Genomic DNA, 18,984 nt, shown 5'->3' on the forward strand with positions numbered 1-18,984 from the left:
ATTTAACAGCTAATGGTCATCTAGTTGAAATTATACTTAATGATATGTGTGTTGAAAGATTGAGTACTTGCACTGTTACCCTCTGGCAGGTTACAATGTTTTACAAGTGCATATTCTATTTTGCATCTTTACATCTGCCATTTACTTAAAAAGAGTCTCCAACTGATTTTATAAAAAAAAAATTGGAAGACCTTTTTACAATTGACCCCAGCTTCCCCACTGCTCTGCTACTGTTCTCTTCTGCTCAGTATTTGTAGTTAAGTGCATTCAAATTAGACGGCTGCAGTGAAAAGCAGCAGGGCTCCAGGAGAAACCTTGCACTCCACTCAGCTTGACTTGTAAGTTCTTGATCTTTAAATGCATTGCTGATTCATTCCCAGAAACCCTGGAAACTAAAGAGGTGACATTTCATTTTGCTTTAATAAGTTGGAGAACATTGGCATAAGTGAAATACTCACAAAGTTACAGCTAAATAAGGCAAATGCATTTATTAATGTCGAATTTAATTACTGAGCATTTTAGAGCCGTTGCTTTTCATTTTCTTTCATTAGGCTTTTAGGGGGTTTTCTTCTGTTGCTAAAACAACACGGAAAAATTTTAATTATTTCTGAAGTAAATTCATTAACAAGGGGAGAAACATGTTGAGTCTTTATTTCTTCACTGTTTGCATTTATTTAGGTGTAATCCAAATGGAGGCTCGTTCATTCACATAAAAGCTCCGACCTGTAATAATAAATAACGAGGACAGTTCAGCACTAATGGTGCCAATTTAACTGAGCTTTATCAACAGATGTCGTTGATGGCTCTCCAACTAAAATAAATGCAGGACCTTGTATTTACTCCAGCTGCTCTTTATCAGTCTTGGTGATAAGCAGTTCAACCCATAAAGCAGCAAAATAAGTTTACTGCTACACAGCCACTGCACAACATATTAGTTTCATAAGCCATTGAAATTTCTTATTTTACACTGAAGCAAACTGAGTTTTGTTTTGAAAGCAGCAGTGAAATGAATTCAGGTGTGGATGTCACTCATGTGAATTATCTCTAAGTTGTTATTCTGAGCAAGCTGATGGGGAAAAAAACATTAGAGAACTGCTCTCCTCAACCCTAATTTACAGCTCAGTGATTAAAAAAGAAAAAAGAGGCAGACTTTGATAACTTCATGCTGTATGTTAAAGACACTAAACAGTTTCCATCTGGCCTTATCTGTACTATAGCTACAATGATGATGAGAATTTGCCATATCACCTGAATAAGCACATTATCAAGCTGATAATTAGAGCAAGAACAGAGAGCGGGAGAGATAAAAGTAGTTTATTAGTCCTCCTTCTCTTCAGCTCTCTTGTCATGAGGGGCCATCAGCATGAGACAAACGTGCTTTTTTAGTCAGACAACAAATGTAATCTGCATAACCGTCTTGTGCTAGTTTAATCGACGTATCCTCACTTGTTCAAAGCGAACCAGCAATGCTGCGAGTCAGTTTCCTTTCAACATTTCAGTGGCTCTCGCTGCCTTTGAAGACAAGCATCCATAATGAATGGCGTCAATTTTCATCCCAATTAGAGTGTTTATCTCGGCTCAGTTCACCTATAGTGTTGCCTTTGCCTCTTGTGGGAGAGATGAATTTTCATGAAGGACAAACACTGTACTTCAGATAAAAACAGCTTATCTAGCTCTGGGATTTAAAGCTCTAGAGCTGGAATTATTTTTCTCCAATTTGTCAGAGCTGTGTTAACAGCGTGTGTGGCGCCAGGTCGCCGTGGTGTGGCAGGAGGGTGGAAGAAAGTGGGAGGAGTTAGCATCAGGAGAGCAGTGAACATGGTAATGCATGTTTATATAAGAACCGGTCCACGGGGCTTTCATCTGGAAAATTGAATAAACGCAGCACATCGCGTCATATCAGCTCACAGCTGCCTCATACCTGTCAGATAGACAGTGACAAAAACATGGCTACTACACAGGTCAATCAGTACTACTGTCACATACATAAATACTCTGTCATGTGTATTGTTATTGTGTAGTATGAACATACTGTGAGATGTTGTTGTTGCAGTGCTGTTAGGGAGTGTGAGTGAGCAATTTCAGCCTCATAACTCTGAAGTAAGCCAGAAAATCCAACATCGTTAGGTGTAAACTAGGATGGCAGGCTGTTTTTGTGGAATAGGCGGTTTGTTATTTCAGCAGCAAAGTGTTTTTGTATGCCAAGGAGCCGGTGCAGAGCAGCATGCCTGTGTGATGAAGCTGTTTCCCCTGATACTACCTAATGCTCAGGTTCAGGGAACCCACCGCTCTGACATGCAACATTTAAATGAAGTCATTAAAATTTAAACCGTCTCCATTCCAGGGACAATCACTCCTGACATCCGCTTGGCATGCGACAAGTTAATGGAAGGTAAACATGGGAGCTGCTAAAGCAATGCAAAACTTGTTTTTCATTGGCTTTTCACACGAACAGATGAGAAACCTGTTGTCGATTCTTTTTTTTGCCATTATGTTATCCAAAACTGATAACAAGGCCTGAATGTTGTTCTTTATAATCCAATTATAAACGGTGTGGTGAAGTTTAAAACACCTGTTTCTGTATGTGAATGATGTTCCTTTGGTGAAAAGAAATAATTTTCCTGTGTTGGGATGAACAGAAACATGTTCAGAATAATTTTTCTCGTCTGTATTGGACGGATTTTGCAGTGTTACGAGTTAGAAGTCCTCTGGTTAAAATACAGATCATATAACCACGACTCCCCCGGTTTGATCTCATTCATTTTGTGTTGGACCTCCCCCTCTCGCTCCCATGTCACCTGTCCATCTCTACATCATCTATCAGCTATCAAACAAAGACGGACGACTTGGTCAAAAATTGTTCACTGTTCAAACTTTACTCCTTGATTGCCCTACAGCAGGCTCAGAAAAAATCTTAAAGCATCTTAAATGTGTAAGTGAGGACACACATGATGACTGATTAAAAAATATGATTTGGGTTTGACGATTGGTTGGCGCGAGCCTTTTCCAGTCTGGGTCATTCGTTGTTGAAAGTCTGGAGAAGAAGGATCCAGTGAGCTTCTACAGCTCTAATGGGCCTCTAATTGTTTGCCTTCTGGTCTAGATGCTTCTCAACTCACTACAATCATTTTAAACATGTTTCATATTTATCATATACTGTATATCACGCCTTTTAAGCGAGAGAATAATTACATAAAGATTGAGCAAATGGGGATCTAGTGTAGTAGTAGTAGTAGTAGTAGTAGTTAAAGTTTAGTTCAGGTGTTGCTGCTCTCTCTCCATCCACCATCTCATCCACATTGTGGCGTTGGTGTAAATCAGGGAAGCAAACTCTTTCTGATGAATGTCCATGTCTGTTTAGTAAAGGACCACACATGAATTTGTGTCCTCAGGAATATGGTGGTTGCCTGGCAACACATCTGTAATGATAGGCTACATACCGCCAGTGTGTTGCCTCAATATTTACATCATATGTTGAATATGTGCTCCTTTCTGGCTGTAAAGACTGAAAACATCTCTGTCGGTGTGAAAAGTTGTCGTATGGTTTGGCTCATCTTCAGGTTCCAGCTTTGTTCTGATGGAGGCATTTTTGTTTGTTGACAGATGAGACAAACCTCGTGCCAGGTGTTGTTTTTGTTTTTATCACTGCCACAGAGGGTGCCAACTTGTATACATTCCTTTTAATGACTGATTGTTAAAATATGTACAGTAGTTTTGTGACAGGTGGCAGTTCAACTCATGGAGTTTGACTCAAGGAGTTAGGAACGGAAGAAAACATTCATCAGATTTAAAAAGTGGCTAAGATAACATTTTCGTCACTGATAAGGGAGGTGAGTGATAGAGAGGTTCTGGTCTGCAGAGCTGCTGAGTCTTTGATAAAAAAACTGCTTGTGAGGTCTCTGGCCATTAGTGAGTTACTCAGAGAGAGGGAGGGAGGGCTCTGGGGTGAGAGCGTCTGCCAGATATCTCCTCTCATTTGATACAGGAGGGAGCCTGAGGGCCAGAGAGGCAGCATGCTGGAGATCACAGGACACACTAATTGTTTCTGTCTACCCTGAGACACGTGACTGATCGTTCTGTTACAGTTGTTCAATTTCACACGTATGAACTGAGGGGAAATTAACTGTACCAGCTGCTACTAGAATGACATAAAATACGAGCTTCTGTCACGACACAAGTAAAAACCAGACACACGACAATCCACATTAAAAGCTGAGACATGGCTTCCACCTTAAACTTTATTAGTTGTTTCTGTTATAGTTTAGCAAAGCAAACATCAAAGTATGAAGGCATCATTTCATAGAACTTTAATTCATCTGATCTGCAGTATGGCACCACTGAAAAATAATTCATGAATCATACCGACATTTAAAATAAACCAAAACCATTTTTAAAATCAACCGAGGAAAAAAAACAAGAAACCATTGACAACAGGTATTAGCCATTACATGATGTACCTAAAATTACTAATCATCAGCAAGCAATACACAACCAAGAATTCATACTTGGATCACCTCCTTAGGTCTGTGATTGTGATTTTGAAGTTTGTTACGAAATAAGGCAGATTCCCTCGATACAATTATAGACAATCTGGATAGGAGACAAGCGGAAGCCAAGGGGACTGTTTTTCCTGTTTTATGTTGGTGAAGTTCAAAGCAATTTTCTGGCATGCACTGGAAGTGGCAAAGAAAAAGGGAGGGGGGAGGGGGGAAGGGGGGGGGGTTTGATTGGTTAAAAGACACACATCCTCTTTAGTGTGCATGGGTGCTGATGAACAGTTTCCTGGTAAAAGCAGTTAAGCTGCAGTTAGAGCAGCGGCAGACATGGGACATTATTAGTGATGTTAGATAGATGACTGACTGGGAGTGGCACATCGCCTTACTGAATCATTGTATTGGCTGATTTAACTAAACAATGGAGCTCGAGCTGCGGTGGCGCGTGAGGAGACATGGCAGGTGTCAGTGTGTTGCACTCCAAAGAGGCTTACAAATGCAGGGTGTCGTCAGGTATTCCACTGTTGGATGTCATCATGACTGTGGCGGTGGTATTTGAGTTGTAAGAACAAAAGGATGGTTGATGTTAAGCATCACCCAGCCTGGAGTGTCAACATGAAGGAGCTGTGGCTGTTGTCCTCTGACAGCTTCACCATGCTCTCACAGTGGGTTTAGATCAAACAAAGAGACTTGAACCTGGTTTATCTCCTCACACCCAGCTGGCTAAATGATGTATGACTCTAACACACAGTGAGGTATGGCTCATCTTTTCTGATTGATATGTTCAAGTCCTATAGTAAGGTTTTGTACATACATACATATACATACAGTACATACATACTTCAGGGATGAGTAGTTTCTTAACTAAGAAGGAAAAGGCAAAATAAAATTGGGAATGTGAGCATCTTGTGAGTAACTGGTTGCCCTGGGCCAGTGTCAGAGCCCATACTGACATGGGCCAGTCTGACACCAGTGTGGTTGGCCTTCGCACAGTTTGCTGGCTGTCAGATGAGGTTGATTGTCCTGTCCCTCAGCTGGTCATTCTTTCTTCTCAACAGTGTCTGGATGGAAAAACAAATCCACAGTCTGAATTAAGATTTTGCACGTTTGAAATACTGGTTCAAGAATTAATATCACATCTAGACTTCTGCAGAAGAGATTAGTGTGAAATGAAGATTAGAACAAGCTCTGCTCTGCTGAAATGATCATTATACCCACAAAATGAAAAGGATTTGCTGCTTTTGCTCTCTTTGTCATGTGACAGCAAACTGAAAATCTTAAAGGTTTAGACTGTTGCTCAGATATAAGGAACAATATAATGACACCGCCTTCGGCTTTAAGAAATTTGGATGAGAACTTTTCAACTTTTTCTGACATTTTATAGACCAAAGGAATAATAAGTGACAGTAACTGTTAGTTGCAGAAACAATATATGACCCTGCTATTCTCAGGTTTATTCTAATGTTGTCTTAAGAGAAAGACCCTGGGTCATTAAATCACAGGGAATTTTTCCTGTTGGATTCATGAATATGGTCATGATATTTCATAGTTATCGTTCTATAGACTCGGAAATATACGACCATTTTTGCCGGAGGGTGGCATCAGTTCTAGTGCAGCAGTGGAAATATTCGTATATTGCTGGCTGTAGAAGACGGTTCAGTGAGGTCACTGAAAACATTGGAATTCATCCGTCTGAAAACCATGAATATTATGAATATCTGCAAATTTCATGAAACTCCAGAGATTTTGACTTTGTCATGGACCAAAAAACTTGGTAAAGGTTGGAAATGTTTGACCCGATAACCAAGGTCACCTCAACCTCTCTGTGGGACCAAGAACATCTTTACCAAATTTCATGGAAATCTAATCAATTGAGATTTGTTCCACAGCAAGACATTTTGCAGTGGACACAGTAGACAAATTGTACCAATCTGTGATGTTCAAGAAAGTCTCTGTGACACAGAGGATGAAAAGATATCTGGAAACTGTTACTCGCTATGAAATCTCAACAGAAAACATGGATCAGTCTCAATGTGTATCTTTAATCCAATCCACCATCTTTGTTCAGAAAACATTTGTTTTATCAAATATTTGTTGCCCAATGAAAACATGAAGTTTTCTACTGCACTGTAGGTACCAGAGACAGACAACTAACTCTTACAACTATAACAACAACACGTGGCGACAAGTGTGTGTGACAGGTCTGCAGTGACTTGGGGGTGGGGTGCTAAGGAGATACTTTGCCTTTGAGATGGATATCATGGACAAGTTATAGACAACTAGAAGACAGTATGCAAATGGTGTCAGAGAATTGCACACAAAAGCAGGACAAGCCTCAAACTTATCTGAACTGTGACAGCTGCCATCTTGTTTAGGCCAATGCAGCGATAGATCATAACATTGGCAGGCTACTGTCATTACCTCTCTGTCAAACTATAACACTGACTTTTCAAATGAATATTTTCACACTACGTCATTCAACCTAAACTACTGACTGCACACTGACTATATGGAGGTGTGTGTGTACTCTTATCGTTATATCCTAGTGAGGACTTTAACCTGAATACACGCTATCCCATGGGGACTTGTGGCACTGTGGGGATTTCAGGTCCCCACAGGTAGAGACGGCTTTTTGAGGGTTAAGACTTGGTTTTAGGATTCAGGTCAAAATAAGGTTTACGTTGGCGTTAGGCATTTACTTGTGATGGTTAAAGTTAGGGTAAGGGGCTAGGGAATAGATTATATCAATGAGTGTCTCCAAAGGTATAGTGGAACATGTGTGTTTGTGTGTATATGTTAGCAGACATTGTGCACAGCAGCCTCTTTTGTTTTCTACTTTTTGCTTTTATATTGAATTTCGTGATATGCTGTGGAGTGACTAGCACGTTTGGTTGATTATGGCACTTGTAATCTTTTTCTAAAACACTCTCAGTGCTGACATAGCTTATCATTTACCCATCACTATTTATATATTATGCAAGTGGCACACACAGGTAGCTATACTGCTCAAATTGTGCAAAATCTATCTACTATGTTTATTTTTTTGTTATAGACCAGTACATCAAGGAAATAGCATCTTGTTTGGTTGATCTGGTGTGATTATTATTTGTTTAAGGGGGACCTATTATGCTATTTATGCTAATTGTTCCTTACTTATAGTGGTTTTGTGCATGTAAATGGTCTCCAGAGTCACTCTGTCAAGGTAAAAACCCAATTTTCTCTTTTGTATGAAACACCTTGTTGGGAGTCCTATTGACGTCAATACTTCTCTTGGTGCTGCCCACCTGCAAGCTTGGCACGCCCCACAAAACTACTTAGAATGAAGAGTTTTATCTAGTTTTGTAGCCATGCCGAAAAGACACCATGTTCTCAACTGCCTGCAGAAATCTGCTTTATTTTTCCACGGTTCTCCACTGCTCCAAATATTAGAGTGTGAGCCAGCAAATCAAGGAGGACTGCTTCAGAAACCATGCACAGTTAGACACTTCATTTTCACAACGGTTATTTCTGTAATTCACACTTAATGTAATTCGCACTTCACACTCAAGCTCACAGCTTGTCAGTCTGCATTGTTATTGTGGATTTGTGATGTTAACCACGTTACCGCAACCTGATCACGTTAGTAAGAAGCAGCAAAGCAAAGATATAAATGCTTAAAGGCTTGTCAGTGTTGACATGCTGTACCTCCTTAGCTCATATAAATTATCCACAGTTTAACTGAGTTCTTTTTTCAGTAAATATGCACACTTAACGTTAAATTCATTCAGATCTACCGGTATCGTAAACCAGCAGGAGGTGAAGCAGTGGAGACTCCCGACCTGTCGACTGTCTGTCTGGTCCTCCATTATTTATATTCCTTTAGTCCGGAAGTGTCCACACATAAAAAAAATCCTAAAAGGGTTTCTTATAAAAATATTCCAAGTTATGAATAATGCCACCCGAAGTGTTTGCTGACTGTCCAGCGTCTTGATTCGCAGCACTCTTGATATTTTTCCCTCCTTCCAGCTGCCTGACAGTGGGTACGCTTGTTTTCTGGTCAAGTCCAGCTTGTGAAGGTGATCAGGTCTGTCATATTGTGGTTCAGAATCTAACTCTGGCTCAAAACTATAAATGGGACCAAAGCTGCCACAACTTTTTTTTTTAAAAAACACAAAACGTGCGAAACGTTTCATTGCCATGGTAGTTGCCGGCAAAGTGAGTAATCAGAGCACACTGGGCTCTGATTGGTCAACTTCAGAGGGAACAGAGTGTTTCAGACAAAGGGTGAATAGAGGACAGTAAGAGATGTACAGAAGAAGAAAAATAAAGTCTTTTCAGAACATTAAAGCATGTAATCTATTTTAGTAAACACCAAGAATTAAATGATTAACACTGAAAATGGCCATAATGGGTCCTCTTTAAGTTGATTGCAGGGTGAGAGATCAACTGCTGAGTGAGCAACATTGACTTTTAACAAGAGAGGGAGTGGGCCAATGCCATTTCATAAGCTCGTCTCAACAGAAGTGGTCTATTCTTTCAAGGCAATATAGAGACAATCAAGTCGGGCAGGAATTTTCAGCTCTACCTCCCATCCTGCCTACATTGTTTTCTTCCAGTCTCAGTAGAAACTGCATTTGCATTTTCCAATATTGGGTAGATTTTTCATCAACAACCTCTATACTGTCACATGTGTGCGTGGCAGTGTAAAATGGCCTGTTGTGATTGGTTCAGACTTGAGACATGCTAGTAGCCCACTAAATATTTTCTTTTACTTTTTTACAAAGGGAAATATTTTTTGTATTTAAATGTTTATTTTAATAATAAAAATAAAAGGTAAGAAATGTTCTCCCAGTCATTTAAGATAGGCCAGTTGTACAAATGGATGGGCCCAGGTGCTTTAGGCCCACCCACAACACCACGCCTGCCCTAAGCCACACGGTCGTTCAACAACAAGCTGCTTCTTCTCTGGTGATTTGTCTGGCGTTGTTTAAGCTCTCTCCTTTCTACACCAAGCCGTTAGTCTCTGCCAAGTTATTTAATGTGCTGCTAGCCTGTCCTGTTTATTCAACCCTGACAATCTGTTCACAACAGTTGCTTAATGAATTTTTTCTACCTGGAAACTGTACGATACCCAAATCTAAATCCCATTCTTTGGCTCAACAACTCTATAGAACCACACAGAGAACAAACGCAGACATGGAAATTCATCGCTCTCTCTACAGATGTCTACTTTCAAATTACACGCCGTCTTATTACTCTAAATCTCAACGGAGACCTGAGAATAACAACAATGAGGTATCCTTATCAAATATGATTTATTGGCATGATTATTGCCCCTACCGTCTTTGGCTGCATATTAAAATAATACGCATTACACACTTGATTTATTAAATGTCTGATAGTTGAGTTTGCGGGTAATTCATCACACTCAATCTCCAAAGACACGCTGACACGTTTATTCCAAAATATCAGGGTCATAGCTGCAGCCCTGAAATGGGTAGCGAGGATTTACAAATGCATTTGGCCCCGGAGGAGCACATATAAACGGCCTGCCTGCCACCTGCCCCTGCAGAGAAGAGGAGATGGAGAAAGATGGGGGAAAAAACTGAGACAAGGAGGGTGAAGCTGGGTAACACTCGGCTGCACAGTGTTTAGGATTCTCCAGATGAAGTGAATTTTAATTCAGCAGCTGTGGCCACTAATAAGAATCTGCTTATAAATAGAGATGAGTGCGAGATAAGTGCATGGTGTGAGTGCTTCCTCCACGCCCTTACCTTTGGACTGAATGCTGTCAGTTGGAATTGAATCAGGTTCTCCTGAGCTCTCGACATGATCTTTCATCTCCTCTAGACAAGTGTAGGGCGAGGGGAAAAAGAAAAGAATCGAGAGGGAGAGGCAATGATAATCAATCTGTTGCCCCCTCATCCTATGTAGTAAAGCATCAATTTACTTAAACAATCTCTCTGCTCTGCCAAGCCAAGAGTTTATAATAGTTACAATATAGCACATATACAAATATGTACTGTGATATTTAATGAATGTAAGCAGGTATGTTGACAGAAATATCCACCCGTAAGTAGCACAAGCAGGAAATGGAGGAAAGGATGAGGACAGCAGAGAGGTTTCTGTTAAGTGACAAGTTTCCCTGATGCGTCACAGTGTCGAGAGTGGGGTGAAAAACATGATCTTTACTCACCTCCATTGCTGGTGCCAGTGTCGTTGATCTCAGAGGCATCTGTAATGCGGATCAGACATAGATATGTTATTCATCTTGAAAGTCAATTCACACATGCACATGCAGTGGATAAAAGGCTTAGGTATTAGTAAAAGTAATCATTTGTGCAAGATTATTTTGCTTTTTTTATTGTTCCACTCTTAGTTTTCTTTTTTTATAAAAATACATTATGCTAAAAAAAGGTCCTCCCGAAACCAGTCCAGGGAATTTAAGCAGCGTCATACTCGTGGCCTCACATTTGCATCTATGGTGATGTAGAACAGTCTCTCATGCCTGGAAATACGGCGCCTTCCTAAAGAGTTATACTTCAAAAAAGAACAAAACAAACGCGAGAAGGGAGAGACGCATGCAAAATTAATTACAGACTGCTAGCCCTGTAAGGCAGCCTGAGACACCCCCGCCCCTCAACCCAACAACAATCATCCAAACAAAGCACACCATAAAAATAACCGCTCTCCCCAGGCGATCCAGTGATGATGTAAACAAATACAACTGCTTAGGCATGATGGAAGAACGTGTGGAATCCAAAATGGTTTCACTGTTCTGTATATTTACAGCAACAAGTCTGCTGACAAGGTCATTTAATCCCTTACAGCAACACCGGTTCCCTGGTAGTAATTGCAGGTTTGGATCAACGTGTCAGGTTGCAGAGGTTCTTACTTATTACCTTTGCTTCAATTTGGACCTGTAGACTGCCACCTATAGAGAACATATACTTCACACTGCTCCTTCAACATAATACTGATTTAATCTGTTGCAACATTTTGGAAGGAAATTTCTCCACCCTGAGACGCCTCTGGGACTCGAGGACTGGTGAAAAGCAGGAAGGATGAAGCAAAAACGATCTCACCCTCATTATTTAGCTTTTTTTTTTTTTTTATTATTATTGTTTTTAAAAACATTAAATTTTTTTATTAGCTTTTGATCTGAGGCATAGAATCATAAGTCCATAAGTATTTAAAGGATAATTCAGGTTATTTACAACGTGGATCTTATTTTTCTATCAATAATAACATTATCCTCACCAAGCTAATTGGAAGTCCAGTGGGGCAAGAAATGTCAAAACTGTCGGTATAAACAGAGTTTAGAGAGCTGTCTTACTTGGTTCAGTTGAGAGCTTTCCTCTGCAATGAGGGATTATTACAGACAACTGCAATGACTTTTGCTTTTACCTCCAAATAATATCAGTTTAATCTGTTTTAACTAAACTTGTTTGTAATTTATGTGTTTCTTGCCCTGCTGTTGTTGCGATGCCATTGTATGCTCAGCAGTGACTTTTATCATAACTGACAGAAATGGCCAAAACCATGTGAATAATTAACAGATTGTAAAACCTAGGAACTATCCCCACCACATCCAGCTCTTCATTGTGTATTTCCTGACAATTTATTCCATTACAATTTAAGATAAACACAAAGCTTGTGCTACAGAAAATGGACCAGACTCAGTGAATAGCTCCCTAAGCTTAACATGTCCTATGATAACTATTAATTTAGCTATACAGACTAATGAGCAGTGATAACTAACATGTCTTTGGGGTCATCAGGTGGGAACCTCCTTTCACCAGCGTTTCGTCTAGTTGGTCCCACGACACCTCCAGGAGGCTAGACAGTGATCACTGGCGTCCCAGAGTCACTCCCCTAATGCCAGCCATCACTGCTCCTCACGCCACGACTATTTTCTTTATCTTGCCTATGCTACCACAAACAACACCATCATCAACTCTGACAAAACACACTAACAGATTAAGCAGATTCAGCAAACAAAATCCCCTAAACAGTTGGAGAAAGTGGCAGCCATTTTGAATGAGGGAGGTAGAGTCAAGGAGAGATGCCTTTTGAGCTAAACTCTCCCCCGCCGGGTTAGGCTGTGCTCTACCCCCCCCCCCCCCCACTCCCCCACTCTCCAAGACATCAAACAAACAAACAAACAATCAAACTCACCTAAACAGCCACACACTACAAACCAATTCAATACAAGCAAACAATACAGGCCACCTCACCTGGACTAACCGCATGGTCTCAAAGAGGCTCACACAGGCCACACCCCCACTTAAAAACACTTCCTCTTCCTGGATTTCTTCCTTGCTTCTCCTAAGAGTCTGTCTATCCTAAGTGCTCCCCCTGCTGGGCCCCCAGCTACCATTACTCCTTCTCATCCAAATCCACTGACTGGATCTTGCTGCCTCATCTGACATGTCCTTTACAATTTTCCTCACACTCTGTCCACTTGCTCCTAACTCCCTTACCAAAGAGACAACAGACCTTGCTACAAATCCTCTACATCCTACTTCCACTGGACAAATCCTAACTTTCCATCCTCGCTGCTCTGCTTCTGCCCCTAACTCTGCATACCTGAGCTTTTTCCTTTCATATGCTTCTTCAACTAAGGCCTCCCACAGAACAGTCAGCTCTATGAAATATACTTTCATTCTACTCCTACTACTCCTACTCTACAAACATATTGTACCACATATGTACAAGAGGCAGGTGTTTGCCATCAATAGTGATGCAATAAATTATGCATACCCGTGAAATGCAAGGCATTAACACTTTTCCACATAATTACCTTGTGGATATTGAAGCTGATGGCGGGACATGTGAAATGTGCCGGATGTTATGACTTGTGTTGGAACAGAGCCTTCATCATGTCTGCCTTTTTAAACGAGCTAGCATAGCATGGCTGTGTGTAGCAGCAGGAGCTCACTGAAGCACTGGCCTCATTCCAGATTTCTCTCTCTCTCTCTCTCTCTCTCTCTCTCTCTCTCTCTCTCTCTCTCTCTCTCTCTCTCTCTCTCTCTCTCTCTCTCTCTCTCTCTCTCTCTCTCTCTCTCCTCTCTCTCTCTCTCTCTCTCTCTCTCTCTCTCTCTCTCTCTTCTCTCTCTCTCTCTCTCTCTCTCTCTCTCTCTGGTAATAACAACACAGTCTTGGTGCTGGGGTGCCATCCTCTTCCTCTAATATCCAGCACTGATCAAAACAAAGCCAAAAGCTTGGAATTTCAATTGATTGCAGCCCCTGCCTGGAGCTCAGAGGGTACAGCACCAATGGTCTGTCTCCCTCTCTAATTTGACTCCTGTGTGCTGACAGTGGAGGGGCTATCATTTAGGGGAGGGTGTGCGTGTGCTGTGGTAAACAAATAAACAAGATGGGGGGAGAGAGAAAAACAGGGCTGTCTCAAGGTTCTGGTGAAGGAGAGAGAGTCCACAGAGAGCTGATGAGGAAAAGAGGAGAAAAACAATAGACTGAATTGACTCCCTCAGCAGGAAACTAGACAGCTTACACCAGTGGTTCTTAAAGCCGGGACCAAGGGGCCTGAGGGGGCCTTGACAGTGTCTCCCACCCTCCTGTTGGTATGTATGTTTATCAGTATGAATGGTAGGAGAATTTTTACATGGTATGGGTTATTGTGGAGGTCTAGAGAAAGCAGGAATAAAACTGGCTTACACTAATTGCATTACATTTCTATAGGCAACATCAGCAAGGGTGAGTGGTAATCAATGTTTTAAATGGGTACCTAATCTGCATTTCTTTCGCATCTAAGAGCAGTAATCAGTTTATCTTTGTTATCCTTCAAGTTATCATATTTCAGTGGCGACAGATTAATTTCACAAGTGAACAGAGGTCACGCCGGAGATGGAAAACATTGAATACGTTTGTCAAACTTTCACATTCTTTAACTTTTCTCGTCATTTCAGCCTCTCAGTGAAAACATCCCTGAGAGAAAACCCATCAAGAGGGAGGATGAGAAAATATGTGTGTGTGTGTGTGTGATCACATTTCTACACATAAGAGAGGGGAGAGGAAGGAAGAGAGTTGGGCATAAGTCACCCTTGTATGCAGACAAGCAGAAAATTACATCCCCCCCACCTTCAATTCATTTATTAGACAAGAGGTAGTTAGCGTTTTGTTGGTCAGCATTAGTGTACTGCAGCACAGTATTCAGCCATGAGAGGGAAATGTGTTTGAACTGAGCAGCAATGGTGAGTTAAGATTTTAAAACATGATATAGATATTTGAACAGCTGTAGCTTTTGTATGATACGTTTTCTCATTATTTTGCATCATTCTTGAACAGCGTTTGTCACAATCTACAGCAGTTCTGCTTCCGCACCAATATTACTGTTCTTGTTATTCCGGCTCAGTCAGCCTACAGGGACTGCCTTCCCTGTGGGTCACCCACACAGCAGCATGGGAACCGTCTCTGCTTAATGTTCCAGACAGGAGCCTTGAGCAGAACAGGAGGTTCCTTTTGTCCCTCAGCCACGGGACATCTCTCCGTCTTTCATTCATCTCTCTCTTTTCTTGAGCAGTGGAAGAATAAAAAAATCGACGGAGGTGCAGAAGTGTGTGTGCCGTACAGTGTCAGTTCCCCAGGAGGATTTCTCCTGTTCATTTGATCCCCAAACCGTAGCGTGGAGAGCTGGTCTTCTGTGTCTGAACAGGTCCTGGAGCTTTGATCTCAGCCAACACACAGGTGTCCAGCTGCTCCCACTCAAACAATGGACGTGACCTATCACAGTCTCTGTTCAGGAGCTACCACAACAACTCTCACTTCCCCACAGCTGCGCAGTATCTTCTGTGAAATGCCCAAATTGAATACATCATAAGTGAAAAACATTTACTGACTGAATCTCTTCTGCTTATTGCATTGAGTATTTCTATTTTGCTTGAGTTGATCAAGTATCTGGTAAAGGTCTTTCGTTTCTGTGGCTTTTATGAAGCTGATGGAGGGCCACTGCTCGCTCAACAGCACTTCATCTTGAGAGAATAGGATAGGAAAATGTCAAGGTCAGTAACAGTATCTATTAAGAAGCTCCATCTCCTTTCAGAAGATGAGAACAGAATTAATTTCAGAGTACAAACTGGGTGGTCTATGAGGGACTTGGGCCTGGTCTGCATTGGGCCATGTATATTAAACAAGTATCAAAGAGCCCCTCATTGAACTTTGCATGGACTAATAGCTTTGGGCCTGATATGCCTAGTGCAAAGATAATTAAAGACATCTCCCTGCTCGAGCAAAACAAGAGCGGGTGGACCTCAACAAGTTCCCGACCAAAAGAACTAATGAGCTGGTAAATGTGGAAAGCAGCCCATTTTCATATGTTAATGTTAAATTTATAGTACAGGCTTGTGGAAATACCTTAGCTGCATGAGCTGCCACTCTAAAAAACAGGGGAAAAAAGGATTTTGTGAGGAGGGGTGGGTCAGCAATTGATAGCCAGAGTTTTCTTTACTATGAGATGGAACAGTGTCTGACAATCTGAGCCAATTAAAGAGCATTGAGCTGTGACCTGCAGGCTAGGGAGACGAAAACAAGCCTGCTCAGTAAACACAGTGACCGCCCCTCTCTACTGCTATCCTCCTGAAAAGCCAAGAGTCTTCATTAATATTCCGCCTTTCTTCTCCCTAAGAAAAGGCCGAGGGGTTGTGGACACTAAGTAGCATTGTGCTCCCCTGCGGGTTTGGGTAACCTTGCAGTGGTGGACGCGGTGGGGCAACTCCGCGTTGGGTCAGGGTTCTCTAAACACTGAAAAGGCCCAAGCTCATTACACAGGCCTGGGCTATGCTTGACAAGATGAGAAAACACAAAGTACTCTGAATGACTGAACAGAGAACAGGACACCATCTGCTTTGGGGTTAAGCTACAACTCAAGAGAAACTGAAGATGATTAGAGGCAGGGAGGGATGGCAAGAGAAAAGAGAGGGCACAGTTGACAACATATGTTGCAAAAAATGAAGGGAAAATGACCACTGGCAAACCTTTGATAAGACATAGGGTTGAAAGAAACAGCAAAGCCAGTATAAAAAAAAAAGAAAAAGAAAAAAAAGTTGTCTCCACTGGCAATGTGTCCTACGCTTGATCTGTCTTTTTAGTCTTTTTATATTCCCCACTTTGTCCAAGGTAGTGTGAGACGGTCACCGTGGTCTGTCAGAAGATAAGAGAAGAGCGAGAACACTGAGATATGCGGAGATGAAAGGAGTAAGTGAATAACTGATTAAGTTAAGAAGTGAGAAATGGAGACAACATAAAAATAGACATGGAAGGGAAAAAATGCAAAAGAGGCCTCCCCCTGTGTGACCTACATACCTGCTAAACCTGTCAGTGGTGGACTGCTCCTCTCTCATCACTCGCTGAATTACTTTACATAATCTTTAGACTCTCTCTGTGCTGCTAGCGGGCCTGCTGCAGGAAGCTGCCCTGCCGCTGTCTTCAATACCTATTGTGGTTTACTATATCAAGGCACAGACAGACAGTCTTGCAGAGGACTGGTGAATCTGACCCCCCACCCCCACCCCCCACCGCGATACATTAAAATGGGACACACCACAGCTGAGGGAGGTGTAGAAGCAGCATGTTTATAGAGGAAGGCCTGGATGTTTTTGTGTCACCAAGGACACGGCTCAGGCCAGCTGACAGATTTGCAGTTATGAAGTGATGCCTCTTCTGGGCAGCTCAAGGTTTTCCACAGGAGATCATGGATTGGACCAGTCAATATAATCACAGAGCTAGACTGCAGTGAAAACCAGGCAGAGCAGCTGTCTATTATTTAAAGGTCAGCTAGAGAGCAGCTTGATTGGTAGACCTCAGTAGAAGCTGTGTGTGTGTGTGTGTGTGTGTGTGTGTGTGTGTGTGTGAGAGAGAGAGAGGTGTGTGCGCTGTCGGGCTAATGGAGATATAATTATGGAGAATGAAGAAGTTACATCTGATATTACTATCATGACACTTTAACCTGATCTCACTTCCCCTTTGTTTGCTGATTATTTGCCCAGTTGTTGTCCAATACAGCGTTTTCTCTGATGACTTATTCTGATGTATCACTTTCTAACTGTAGTCAGAGCATGAGATAATGTACTGAACTGTGTCATACTGTTAGAGCTACAACTAATGAGTATTTTAATTGGTCTAATGGACTGCACTTATATTGTACTTTTCTAGTCTTATTGACCACTCAAAGTGCTTTACACTAAAAGCCATCTACACCCATTCACATGCGCTCTCTCTCTATATATAGTGCTTCTCTATCACACACGATACATTGGGGGCGAGTTTCGGGTTTCGCTCAAGCCACAGCATAAACATAAAGCTGGAAACATAACATATTTGGCACATTTTTGCTGATCTACTAATCAATTTATGGACTAATTATTGCAGCTCTAATATCATGCATTGTTGCATTATAGCCTCTTTGGATTCTGAGTGAATTTGGAGAGGGGAGAGAAAGGGGTCAATATTTGAACAATTCTAGTGAGTAAGGCACACAATGACATTTGCAGACTAAAGAGTTAAAGACTCATAGTCCCAGTTGTCATGTCTTAGTCTCAAAGACTATTGTAGTCAGCATCCCGCCTGGGTTTGCTTCTGTTTCAGACTGAAGCGTCGCTGCCATCAAATCTTCTTCACTGCCACCCAGAGACAGGCAACCTGTACAGAGATCACTCATCACTCAGACATTGTCTGTGTGTGTTTTCAAAGGTTGTGTGTGTATGTGTGAGAGAGAGAGATGGAGACAAAAATGTGTTTGAGACTTTTCAAACACGCATTTGTTGTATCTCTGCTGGCTGACAAATTCTCACTCTGCTCAGAGTTGATTCATTTGCTGTTTTTGTGAACCAAACAGAGGGGTGGAGACAGGAGAAGAGAGCTGATCAAAAGAGGAACTTCAAAGGAGCACAGAAAAAGTGTGTCCCTTCTAGTCTGTGGGATGAGGCCCCTGTCTTTGAAGCTGGCTTCTGGGCCAGAGGTGACCAACATAATGGACATTGTGCACATTGTTGGTCCATTCTGCATCTCCAGCTAAATGAGTCTCTCATCAGTAGGAAAACGTTACAAAATGATGGATGTGCTGAGGAATGATGGCAAAGAATCAAATTCACTCAGACTCCAAGGGATCAACAGACTGAGAAAATACATTTTCAAAAGTGAAACTTTTTCATATCGAAATCACCAGGAAACAGGCTCCATTTGATACCCACTGACCCAAACTTAACAAAACAAGTCAAAACAAGGAGTCAAGTTGAGTTTAAGTATGAGGAGCAAAGCCAAATGGAATTCAACAATGAAAGCTGCATTAATAGAGATAAATATAAGTAGTCTCCTCTTGGCATTCACACACAATGCCTCAGCAGGGTTGTGATTGGTGTAACTGCTGTTCCTGGACTTTCACAGTCAGCGTAAAAGGCTATAAAACACAAGCATAGCCTAATGTCTTCAGCCAGTGGCAGCTTGCTCCCCAAGGAGCCACTCAGTGTTACAGTATACAATGTTATGCCAAAAGTTA

The 18,984-nt window shown here is 41.6% G+C and overlaps 1 protein-coding gene across 2 annotated transcripts in view; it reads right to left on the reverse strand.

The window, feature by feature from the left end:
- Positions 1 to 4,199: 4,199 nt before the first annotated feature.
- Positions 4,200 to 18,984, reverse strand: part of macrod2 (mono-ADP ribosylhydrolase 2) — a 396,264-nt gene continuing 381,479 nt past the window's right edge. Inside the window, exons 16-18 of one of the 2 annotated variants that reach the window (XM_056395623.1) lie at positions 10,669 to 10,707; positions 10,247 to 10,318; positions 4,200 to 5,554 (exon numbers count right to left, since the gene is read on the reverse strand). In XM_056395623.1, coding sequence (XP_056251598.1) covers positions 5,532 to 5,554; positions 10,247 to 10,318; positions 10,669 to 10,707 — 134 coding nt within the window. In that variant the 3' untranslated portion in view covers positions 4,200 to 5,531. The remainder of the gene's footprint in view (positions 5,555 to 10,246; positions 10,319 to 10,668; positions 10,708 to 18,984) is intronic. The other variant, XM_056395624.1, reaches the window with a different exon arrangement.

This window comes from Seriola aureovittata, chromosome 14 (assembly GCF_021018895.1).
Source record: "Seriola aureovittata isolate HTS-2021-v1 ecotype China chromosome 14, ASM2101889v1, whole genome shotgun sequence".
In the NCBI taxonomy this organism is placed as follows: Eukaryota; Metazoa; Chordata; class Actinopteri; order Carangiformes; family Carangidae; genus Seriola; species Seriola aureovittata.